At 47.1% G+C, this 12,170-nt stretch overlaps 1 protein-coding gene across 2 annotated transcripts in view; it reads left to right on the top strand.

The window, feature by feature from the left end:
• Nucleotides 1–12,170, top strand: part of RYR2 (ryanodine receptor 2) — a 298,173-nt gene that overhangs the window by 282,702 nt on the left and 3,301 nt on the right. For both annotated transcript variants that reach the window (XM_087828993.1, XM_087828992.1), the window contains 2 exons: nt 9,816–9,972; nt 11,588–11,652. In XM_087828993.1, the coding sequence (XP_087685119.1) occupies nt 9,816–9,972; nt 11,588–11,652 (222 nt within the window). The remainder of the gene's footprint in view (nt 1–9,815; nt 9,973–11,587; nt 11,653–12,170) is intronic.

Genomic DNA, 12,170 nt, shown 5'->3' with positions numbered 1-12,170 from the left:
CAGTATTTGTCTTACTCTGACTTATTTCACTTAGCATAATACTCTCTAGGTCCTTCATGTTGTTGCAAATGGTACGATTTCATTCTTTTTTATGGCCAAGTAGTATTCCATTATGTATATGTACCACATCTTCTTTATCCAGCCGTCTGCTGATGGGCACTAGAGTTACTTCCATATCTTGGCTATTGTAAATAATGCTGCAGTGAACATAGGGGTCCATATATTCTTTTGAATTAGTGTTTCGGGTTTCTTCAGGTAGCTACCCAAAAGTGAAATCCCTGGGTCATATGGAAGTTCTATTTTTAATTTTTTGAGGAACTTCTGTACTGGTTTCCATAGTGGCTGAATCAGTCTGCATTCCCACCAACAGTGCATGAAGGTTCCCTTTTCTCTACATCAGCACTTGGTGTTTGTTGATTTTTTTTTAATGATAGCCCTTTGACAGGTGTGAGATGGTATCTCATTGTGGTTTTTTTTTTGTTTGTTTTTTTAAAAATATATCTTTATTGATTTCAGAGAGAGGAAGGGAGAGGGAGAGAGAGAGAAATAGAACCATCAATGATAAGAGAGTCATTGATCGGCTGCATCCTGCAACCCGGGCATGTGCCCTGACCGGGAATCGAACCCTGATCGCCTGGATCCTAGGTCGATGCTCAAGCGCTGAGCCATGCCCGGCTGGGCTCATTGTGGTTTTAATTCCCATTTCTCTGATGATTAGTGATACTGAGCATCTTTACATATGTTTATTGGCCATCTGTGTATCCTTTTTGGAGAAGTGTCTATTCAGAACCCCTGTCCATTTTTTTTTAACACTCTTTAAAATTGATTTTGAGAGAGAGAGGAAGGGAGAGAGAAACATTGAACCGGCTTCCTCCCACATGCCCCCTACCGGGGATCGAGCCTGCAACTCAGGCATGTATCCTGACCGGGAATCGAACCAGGCAACCCTTTCAGTGCACGGGACAGTGCCCAACCAACTGAGCCACACTGACTGGGACCTCTGTCCATTTCTTAATTGGATCATTTCTTCTTTTGGTGCTGAGTTGTATGAGTTCTTCATAAAATTTGGATTTGAACTCATATCAGATGTATCATTAGTGAACATTTTCCATTCCCTAGGTTGTCCTTTTGTTTTGTTGATAGTTTCCTTTGATGTGCAAAATTTTTTAGTTTGATGTAGTCCCATTTGTTTATTTTTCATTTTGTTTCCCTTGCCTGAGGAGATGTATCAGAAAAAAATATTACTAAGAGCAATGGCAGAGAGTTTACGGACTATGTTTTTTTCTAGGAATTTTATGATTTCTGGTCTTACATTTAAGTCTTTAATCCATTTTGATTTTATTCTTGTTTATGGTGTAAGAAGGTAGTCTAGTTTCTTTTTTTTACATGTATCTGTCTAGTATTCCAAATACCATTTATTGATTAAGCTGCCTTTTACCCCATTGTATGTTCTTTCCTCCTTTAACAAATATTACTTGACCATTTAGGTAGAGGTTTATTTCTGGGCTCTCTATTATTTTTTCCATTCATCTATGTCTCTTTTTATTCCAGTACCATGCTGTTTTGATTACTACGGTCTTGTAGTGTAGTTTGATATCAGGTAGCGTGATACCTCCAACTTTGTTCTTTTTCAAGATTGCTGTGGCTATTTGGGGTCTTTCGTGGTTCCAAATAAGTTTTCGGAATATTTGTTCTAGTTCTGTAAGAAAACACCATCAGTATTTTTATAGGAATTGCATTTTATCTGTAGATTGCTTTGGGTAGTATGGACATTTTAATGATGTTAATTCTTCCTATCCATGAACATGGTGTATGTTTTATTTATTTGTTTTTGCTTCAGCTTTTTTCCTCAGTGTCATAATTTTTTGAATACAGGTCTTTTACTTCCTTCATTAAATTATTTCCTAGGTATTTTATTTTTTTAATGCAATTGTAAATGGGATTATTTTTTTACTTTCCCTTTCTGATAGTTCATTATTGGTGTATAAAAATGCAACCAATTTCCAAATATTTATTTCGTATCCTGCTTCTTTAGTGAATTCTTTTATCAGTTATAGTAGTTTTGTGGTGGAATCTTTACGGTTCTCTATGTACAGTATCATGTCATCTGCAAATAATGACAGTTTTACTTCTTCCTTTCCAATCTGGATGCCTTTTATTATTCTTGTCTGATTGCTTTGGCTACAACTTCCAGTACTATGTTGACTCAGAGTGGTGAGAACAGACATCCCTGTTTTTTCTCTAATCTTATGGGGAATGCTTTTTGACTTTTCCAGTTGAGTATGATGTTAGCTGTGGATTTGTCATGTATGACCTTTATTATGTTGAGGTATTTTATTTCTAGTTTGCTGAGAATTTTTATCATAAATGTGTGCTGGATTTTGTCAAGCACTTTTTCTGCATCTATTGATGTGATCATATGATTTTTATCCTTCATTTTGTTTATGTGATTTATCACATTAATTGATTTGCGAATATTATACCAGCCTTGCATCCCAGGAATACATCCCACTTGACCATGGTGTATGATCTTTTTAATGTATTGCTGAACTGAATTTGCTGATATTTTGTTGAGGATTTTAGTATCTATGTTCATCAGGGATATTGACCCATAAATTTATGTCTTGGTAGTGCCTTTATCTGGTTTTGGAATTAGGATAATGCTGGCCTCACGTATAATGAACTTAGGAGTCTTCCCTCCTCTTGATATTTCTGGAATAGTTTGAGGAACATAGGTGTTAGTTCTTCTTTGAATGTTTGGTAAAATTCACCTTTGAAATCATCTTTGTTGGGAGTTTTTTGATTACTGTTTTTTGTTGTTGTTCTTTTTAATGTATTTCATTGATTGTAATCGGTCTGTTCAAATTTTATGTTTCTTCTTGATTCAGTTTTGGAAGATTGCATGTTTCTAGGAATTTATCCAGTTCTTCCAGATTGTCCTTTGTTGGCATATAGTTCATAATATTGTCTTATAATTCTTTGTATTTCTGTGGTGTCAGTTGTTACTTCCCTTTCATTTCTGATTTTACTTATTTGGGTCCTCTCTCTATTTTTCTTGATGAGTCTGGTTAAGGTTTATCAATCTTATTTACCTTTTCAGAGAACCAGCTCTTGGTTTCATTGATCTTTTGCATTGCTTTTATAGACTCTATTTTATTTCTGCTTTGATTTTTATTGTTTCCTACCTTATACTCACTCTGGACTTTGTTTGTTGTTGTTTTTCTACTTCCTTCAGGTGTAAGATAATATTGTTTGTTTGAGATTTTTCTTGTTTCTTGAGGTGGGCCTATATTGCTATGAATTTTCATCTTAGGAATGCATTCACTGTGCCACATAAATTTGGGGTTGTTGTGTTTTTATTTTCATTTATCTCAAGGTACCTTTTAATTTTTTTCTTTGATCTCATTGTTAACCCACTGATTTTTTAGTTACATGTTATTTAGTCTCCATGTGTTTGTGTGTTTTTCAGTTTTCTTTCTTATAACTGATTTCTAGTTTCATACCATTGTGATCTGAGGAGATGCTTATATGATTTCAGTCTACTTATATTTATTGAGACTTGTTTTGTGTCCAACAATGTGGTCTATCCTGGAAAATGTTTTATGTGCACTTGAAAAGAATGTATATTCTGCTGCTTTGGGGTGAAATGTGCTGAAAATATCAATTAAATCCATCTGGTCTCATGTGTCATATAAGGCCACTGTTTCCTTGTTGACTTGTGTCTGGAAGATCTATCCAGTGATGTCAATGGGGTGTTAAAGTCTCTGCTATGACCATATTACTGTCAGTCTCTCCCTGCATGTCCATCAAGATTTGCTTTACATACTTAGGTGCTCCTGGGTAGGTAAATGTTTACAAGGGTTACACCCTCCTGTTGGATTGCTCCCTTTATCCTTAGGTAGTGTGCTTCTTTGTCTCTTACTATAGCTTTGTTTTGACATCTATTTTGTCTGATACAAGTACTGCTACCCCAGCTATTTTATTGTTTCCATTTGCCTGAAATGTCTTTTTCCATGTCTTTACTTGCAGTCTCTTCTGTGCCTTTCGTTCTGAGGTGGGTCTCCTGTGGACACGTATGTCTGTGTCCTGTTTTCTCATCCATTCTGCTAATTCGGTCTTTTGATTGGAGCATTTAATTCATTTACATTTTTAAAAAATATATCTTTATTGATTCAGAGAGAGGAAGTGAGAGGGAGAGAGACAAAGAAACACCAATGATGAGTCATTGATGGGCTGCCTCCTGCATGCCCCCTCACTGGGAATGGAGCCCACAACCCGGGCATGTGCCCCGACCGGGAATCGAACCGTGATCTCCTGGATCCTAGGCCAACGCTCAGCTGCTGAGCCATGCCTGGCCGGGCAATTCATTTACATTTAAAGTGATTATTGATAGATACCTATTATTGCCAACTTATGACACATATTTATGCTCCTTTTTTCTTCCTTTCTTCTTCTTAAAGAAATCCCTTTAACATTTCTTGTGATGCTGGTTTGGGGATTGGGTGTTTTTTTAATCCTCACCAGGGGGCATTTTTTTCCATTGCTTTTCAAAGAGAGTGGAAGGGAGAGAAAAACGTTGATGTGAGAGAGAGACATCGATTGGTTGCCTCCCACATGCGCCCCAACCGGGGCTGAGCCTGCAACTGAGGCACATGCCCTTGGCTGGAATCGAACCCAGGACCCTTCAGTCTGCTGGCCGACGCTCTAACCACTGAGCCAGGCCAGCTAGGGCTGTAATGCTGGTTCGATGGTGACAGATTTCTTTAGTTTTGTTTGTTTGGGAAGCTCTTTAGTTTTCCTTCCGTTTTAAATGATAGCCTTGCTGGGTAGAGTAGTCTCGGTCTAAAGGCTCTATTTTTTTGCATCTTGCTAATGTCTGCGCAGTGAGGTTTTGGAAAGGAAACCGTGTTTACCGTCATGCCTATGAAAAGCGACCAGCAGGGAGCAGCGTGGCCTGGGAAGTGACTGGCTTAGTTTCTTTAATTCAGTTCTCAAAGGAGAACACCTGCTTTAAGCCTGTCTCCTTCGCGTTTTCTTTCACAGGCTGAAGTCCAGCATAGCCCTGAGCTGGATTTCCTCACTTGTGTCACATTGTAGGTACATCATCCTGAGCTTCCATTGCCTGTTGTTTCAGGTTGTTTGTTTCTTGGGGTCTGAAGGGACATCACAAGTTTTCGCAGGGACAGGATTCACCCTGAAGTGCTTCATAATGCACAGCAGGGGGCACTGTCGCCACAGTTTCTCAGACTTGGGCGATATTTGCATTTCTTTCTTTCCTGTGTACTTAGTTATTTAAGAGGATGGTGTTTTTAGCCCTGGAATCTCATTAAAACAACAGCATCCTGATAGAATTTGAAGCTTGTCTGGAGGATTGTAGGAGGAGAGAGTGAAATATGACCTAAAGTCTAAGGGCAAAAGTGTATTGTAGCTGGAGAGCCAGAGGAACTGACTGGGCATATTAAATGGGCACCCATCTTGCAAGGAGGGATTTTCACCTGGGTACACAGGAGTCACAGGGCAGCTCTTAAATCCACCCTGGGCCCTGGAACCAGAAACTGCAGGGGAGATAGCACGACCTGTGTGCTCTGGGAAAAGCTTTCCAGGTGCTTGAGATAGAAAGTCCAGTCCCAGGGTCGTAGCTGTGAGGTAATGGGTCCGAATCACTCACCTTACCCTGCCTTCCCAGCAAATAATCTTCTCTCTCTAGTTCACACTTTCTCACTCCTTCTGTCACTTTTTTTCCCCTCCGAGATAAAGATCTTATGAGAATCTTCACCAACCTACCAGACGCTGGTCGTCCTCATGTTCCCTACAGGCAACATGGATAGTGGCTCTCCCCAGGTGAAGCAGCTCAGGAGGTGCACGGGGGGGCACAGAACCGTAGATCCCGAGGACTGACAGCTACTCTTCCTGGTTTGTGTGGCACCAGACACCCTCTTTCCTTATTACCAGATCCTTTAAGCAAAGTATATTTTTTGTTCTTCAGAATTACTTCTTTCCATTCTCTGGCTCTTGTTACCCAGGTTTGAGCGGATGCTGGGAGAAGGCCAGGGGATGGAAGGATTTCCATTTTCTGGAGCAGAATGCTAATTTGACAGCTGAGCTGGCAGCCCCTGTGAGTGGGTGTTCACACTCGGCCTCATTCCACCCAGGCCAGCTATCTGCCAGTTCTGGGAGAACCAGGGAGTGGGGGTAAGGGTGGGGAAACCGGCATCAAAATCCCACAGGTGAGCTGTGCATTTTACTCTCTGTACACTGGCATTTTATTGAGCCTCGAGAATCAGATCCACAGGACTCTGCCTATCTTTTCAGCAGGGCCATCAGTTTGTTACTGGATTATGGTGGAACCCCTTCTTCAAAACCCTTAGGGCTGTCGCAGAACACAGGTGAGCAGGGACAGCGATGTGCCCAGGTGAGGCAAGATGGTGGAAAGAGATCTGAAAAGATCACACACTGTCTTTAGTAATTTAGCCCCATCCCGGGGTAGTTTCTTCAACTTTACAATAGAAACTAAAAATGACTCATTCTCTTGAGGACAGACTCACATTAACCAGGCTCCTGAGAGTTCGATGTGTGAGTCAGAATAACAACATCCTGCTCATTAAGAGCTCGTGCAACAAGTCCACACATTCCTTTCCCTGTGGCAGAACTCTACGTGGGAAGCGGAAATGTAGCCCAAAAGTCTTGGTCAGGAGGAATTAGTGAAAGGAGTCAGCTGGATGGTCTTAGCCACAGACATGTCAACTGAGCAGGTCCTGGCGAGCAAGGCATTCCAGGCCCACCTGGGTGTTGGTGTGGAAACCTGAGAGCCAGAGTTGGCCCTCGGGATGTGCTAGGCCAGAGCCAGGTAGATTGTCCAAATTGAACCCTCTGCCCATAGGGGGGTTGCAAACAGAGCGGAGCCAGACAGGTGGCAGGGGCCTGCCTGCTGTTAGTCGTTAAGTAAAGAGGGGGCAGCTGCAATAGTGATGCCACCCATTTACTGTGGCCCCCGTTACATTCATAAGAAGACAGATTTGGAGAGAAACATGTCACCCTGATTCTTTCTTAATAAGAAATGCATACGGTAAAACAATCCCAACAGGATGCAAGAATGTACAGTCAAAATAAGATTTCTTCCTCCCACAGGTTCACTGCTAATCGATTCAAGCACTGTTTGAGACCCGCAGTCCTGAGACATTAATGCTAATGGTTCTTTAAGTGGCTGTCTGCAGATGTTACTCCCAGAGGCTGATTCTGTCAGTGGTGCAGGGAATCTGAGTGTTCAAGTCTCGGGAGGCCTGGGTGCGGGTCAGGCCCAGGCACCAGCTGTCTCACCAGCTCTCTCTGGAGGACTTTCTGGGCCCCCTGTGGGAGAGACCCCTCCCCCAGCTCAGAGCAGCGAGCAGTGGGCAGGGGCAGAGCTGCTCCCGGACACTCCTTGTTCATTGTGTACCCGACTGCCAAGCCTCACTTGTAATGATTATGAGTGACATAGTCTTTAGTTAATTCTGCTCATTAATTCCAGGCATTTGGTATTTTCTGCATCTGCCGGTACTTAGCTGTTGAACCGTGAGCATCATGGGGTCCCCTCACTGCCTGTTCTTTGCCTGCACTTTTGCTTTGTAAGGTGATCTGAGAATGTGAGGTCTGTTCACTCCTCGCTCCTCCCACCGTGATGGGTACGGGCCTCTCGCGTGCTGACGCTGTCTGGGCTCTGATGGCCCTTCAGTAACCAGACTAACTCTTGTTATAATGGAGCCCATTCTCATGGAGTGAGATTGATAGAAAAACGTAAAATAAGTAAGTTGGACATACATGTCTGGAATTTAGGAAAGAGACTCAAGGTGTGAAGAGAAGTTATTTAAGTAAATGGCACAGAAATGATAGTTAAGTGTGGAGCTGGAAGCTCCCCAGTGAGGGTCCTGGGTGACAGTTAATGAAGAGATGGGATGGGAGGCAGCCGGGGCCATGGGGGTTGAAGAGGGGAGTCCAGGAATGGAGAGGAAAGCCGGGGTGTGGCTCCTTGCCAGGGAAGCTGTCAGAGGTGGGTGACATCGTTGGGTAAACCAGTGTCTGGAACAGTCCCGGGAGGGTTCGTGGAGGAAGGACTTTAACTGAGGTCTAAAGGGTGAGAAGGAGTTGGGTAAGAATGGAAAGGATGTTGCGAGAGAGAAGGTGCCAGGAGGTCTGGGATCGGGGATGCTGTTTTGAGGACGCGTGAGTCCAGCAGGTGAGCTGTCAGCTGGGGGACAAGTGTGGCTGAGGAGGGGCCAACCTGGAGAGCATGGGCTTGTCCTGAATGGAGAAAACACTGGGTGCTCTAAGCCAGTGGTTTTCAACCGGACATGGTTTCCCCCAGGGGACACTTGGCAATGTCTGTCTACATTTTTTATTGTCTATGGGGAAGGGGTGCTATTGGCATCTAGTGGGTATAGCCCAGAGATCCTTCCAAAACACACTGCAATGCCCAGGACAGAACCCGCAACATAGAATTATCCAGGTCAAAATACAAACAGTGCTGGGGTGAGAAACACCCCCCAACCTCTCTGCTGACCCTGTTTATCCACCGTGGGCACCACAGCTGCACCTCAGTGGATGCTCCCAGGTGTCAGGTGTACACAGTGAGCGGCATTTCCTCTTTATTCTGGATACTAAAGTAGAAAATGTTTCAGGATTATACTCATATGAGATGCATGAGGAGACAGTGTTGCTGAGGCTGGTTTTTCTAGCTTAATGTCTAAGATTCCATCTTGTTATACATTGGGCTCTTATGTCCCCTTTGCTGTGTCTGTTATATGCCAGGCGTGACAGGTGTGGGCAGGGTGCCAGGTATGACAGGTGTGAGCAGGGCGCCAGGTGTGACAGATGTGAGCAGGGTGCCAGGTGTGACAGGTATGAGCAGGGCGCCAGGTGTGACAGGTGTGAGCAGGGTGCCAGGTGTGACAGGTGTGAGCAGGGCGCCAGGTGTGACAGGTATGAGCAGGGCGCCAGGTGTGACAGGTGTGAGCAGGGCGCCAGGTGTGACAGGTGTGAGCAGGGCGCCAGGTGTGACAGGTGTGAGCAGGGCGCCAGGTGTGACAGGTGTGAGCAGGGCGCCAGGTGTGACAGGTATGAGCAGGCCGCCAGGTGTGACAGGTGTGAGCAGGCCGCCAGGTGTGACAGGTGTGAGCAGGCCGCCAGGTGTGACAGGTGTGAGCAGGGCGCCAGGTGTGACAGGTGTGAGCAGGGCGCCAGGTGTGACAGGTGTGAGCAGGGCGCCAGGTGTGACAGGTGTGAGCAGGCCGCCAGGTGTGACAGGTGTGAGCAGGGCGCCAGGTGTGACAGGTGTGACAGATGTGTGGGCACGTGCCCCGTAGCCTCTGTTTGAAGGACAGCAGTGTGAGGCAGATGTTTGCATCACATCACAGATGCTGAAACAGGGACAGGGAGCGAAAACTGAGACTCAGGTTCCGAGTGGGCTTAGGAAGTAGAGAGAGAACTGAGGCTGCGGAGTGTGTGCGAGTGACAGTGTCCTCGGAGGCGGTGTCCTTGGGAGGCATTGTCCTAGGGGTGGTCTCATGGGCGGTGGTGTCCTGGGGGGGGTGGAGTCCCGGAGGCAGTGTCCTCGTGGGGGCAGGGTCCTGGGGACAGAGTCCTTGGGGGTGGGCTGTGTCCTTGGGGGGAGTAGAGTCCTTAGGGGGTAGTGTCCTTGGGGTGCGGAGTCCTGGGGGTGGATTCCTTGGGGGGCAGAGTCCTGGGGGTGGATTCCTTGGGGGGCAGAGTCCTGGGGGTGGATTCCTTGGGGGGCGGAGTCCTGGGGGGCGGAACCCGAGGGAGTAACCCTCTCTCCCCAGTGCTACATGTTCCACATGTACGTGGGCGTGCGAGCCGGAGGCGGCATCGGTGACGAGATCGAGGACCCGGCGGGGGACGAGTACGAGATCTATCGGATCATCTTCGACATCACCTTCTTCTTCTTTGTCATTGTCATCCTCTTGGCTATCATACAAGGTAACAGCGTCTCTCGGCCACCACACAGGTCACAGCGCCTCTGGGCCGTCACATGAGGTCACAGCGCCTCTCGGCCGTCACACAGGTCACAGCGCCTCTGGGCCGTCACACGAGGTCACAGCGCCTCTCGGCCGTCACACAGGTCACAGCGCCTCTCGGCCGTCACACAGGTCACAGCGCCTCTGGGCCGCCACACAGGTCACAGCCCTTCACAGGCGCGGACGAGCCGGAGTCCGAGTGGCAGGGCCCCACCCACAGGTGTCCTCCGGGAGAGCCAGGCAGACCTTTCCGCTCAGCGTCTCCCACTTGACTGCGCGGAGCGAGGGGCGGAGCCCCGGGTCCTTCGGGTGCAGGGGAAGGTGCCCGGCAACACCATGGAAGGAGCCCTCTCCTGGCTCCGATGCCGGCCCTGCCGCCCGTGAGCGTTACAGCTCGGTGGCGCCACCCAACCTCTGGGTCTGTCAGACGGAAATGATCATCTCTGAGCCTACAGCTGTTGAAAAGCTTCTTTATAAATGAGGCATAATTGCCCTCGTGGGTGTGGATCAGTGGTTAGAGCATCAGCCTGCAGACCGAAGGGCCTTGGGTTTGATTCCGGTCAAGGGCATGTGCCTGGGTCGTGGGCTCCATCCCCAGCCCCGATTGGGTGTGTGTCAGAGGCAACCAGTCGATGTCTCTCTCACATCCATGTTTCTCTCTCCCTCCCGCCCTCCCACTCCGTCTGAAAAGCAAGGGAAAAAAGGTCCTCGGGTGAAGATTAAAAAATAAATAAAAAATGAGGCACAGCCAGTGAGCCTGTGGGATGGGGGTGGGATTCTCATTGGAAGGAAACGAGCCCCCACAGGTCTAAGTAATGGGCCCAGGCACAGTGAAGGTGGCAGGGCCGTCGGGACCAACCATGGCCCCTGGAGCAAGGCCCCGGGGAGTGCAGGTTTCTCTCTCAGGGAGTACTCGAGGTCTTTGCTGCTCATACCGTTATCCTGGCTTGAATTAAACGTCAGTAAATGTGATGTTATCTCTGAGTTCTTTAGTGAAGTACGGGAACAGGTCCGTCCTCGGTGTCCTTACCGAGTGTGACGAGAATGTTTCTTTTGAGGGCCAAGTCATGACACCCTTGGGAGAAAGTGTGCTGCCAGCATCCCAGGAGAGAAGCAGTTGGGGTCTGCAAAGTTTATTTATAAGGAACTTGGGGGAAAATGACTTGAGACAAATTCCCCCAGTTGATATGGTCTTGCTGGGTTTTTGAATTATTACCTGAAAATCATATGAGAGGAGTTTTCTGTGCATCACGACCGTAAACCCCAGTTGCTGTTTTTCAGCGTGGAATTGGCTGTAACAGTCTGTATTCGCCACGTTGTCTGAAGGTTTCGCCTGCCTGTCACCTCATTTGTGACCCCTTTCAGGGAGTGCTGGCCCCTAACTGTGCACATTTCTGCCCCCAGAGAGAGAAGGCCCAGCCCTGTTGGGAGCACCAGGTGTGCGCACGATGGTTCTCATTTCTGAGCGCTGCACGGCATGGCTGTACACTTTCCCTTCCGATAAAGGATTAGCCAGGGTTTGTGAATTTAATTATGATTCTCTGATAAATATTAAACAGTTCTTTATTTGACACTAGGTTTAATTATTGATGCTTTTGGAGAACTGAGAGACCAGCAGGAGCAAGTCAAAGAGGACATGGAGGTCAGTCCCCCCGCTTCTGACTCGACCGTGTTGACGAGTGTCCCCATGTTCCTCACTCCCCTGTCAAGGAGTCCTGAGTGTGTGAGCAGGAGAGGAGGGGCATTGGGTGTGCTTCCTTTGCCTGCTTTCAGCTGCCAGGACACATGACCGAGCAGTGTGCTGGGCTGGAACTGGGGGGCCTGGGTACGTGCAGTCACATGACACCATCCACCCCTCAAGGCATGGCAGACTATCCATTCAGAATGACGGGTTCACTGGGAAATAAGCAAACAGGTGGTTACAGAGCAGTCCAGGGGCCCTTACAGGACGAAGCCCTGAGAGCTGGGGTCTGAGCTGCTGTCTGCTGTCCCCTTCGATGTTCAGGGGAGTTCCTGAAAGAAGGGGTCCCAAGCTGAGTCGTGAAGATTGCAGACCTTTGGCTGTGAGAGAGCGAGCAGGACAGTGTGGCAGCCTCCCTCCCACTGGCCCCACTGTGCACATCTCCAGGGTCACAGCCCATGTGAGCTTCCATGGGTGTC

This window comes from Miniopterus natalensis, chromosome 21, assembly GCF_054644295.1.
Source record: "Miniopterus natalensis isolate mMinNat1 chromosome 21, mMinNat1.hap1, whole genome shotgun sequence".
Lineage (NCBI taxonomy): Eukaryota > Metazoa > Chordata > Mammalia > Chiroptera > Miniopteridae > Miniopterus > Miniopterus natalensis.
The sequence above is the reverse complement of the archived record's forward strand: the minus strand, read 5'-3'. Positions and strand labels throughout refer to the sequence as shown.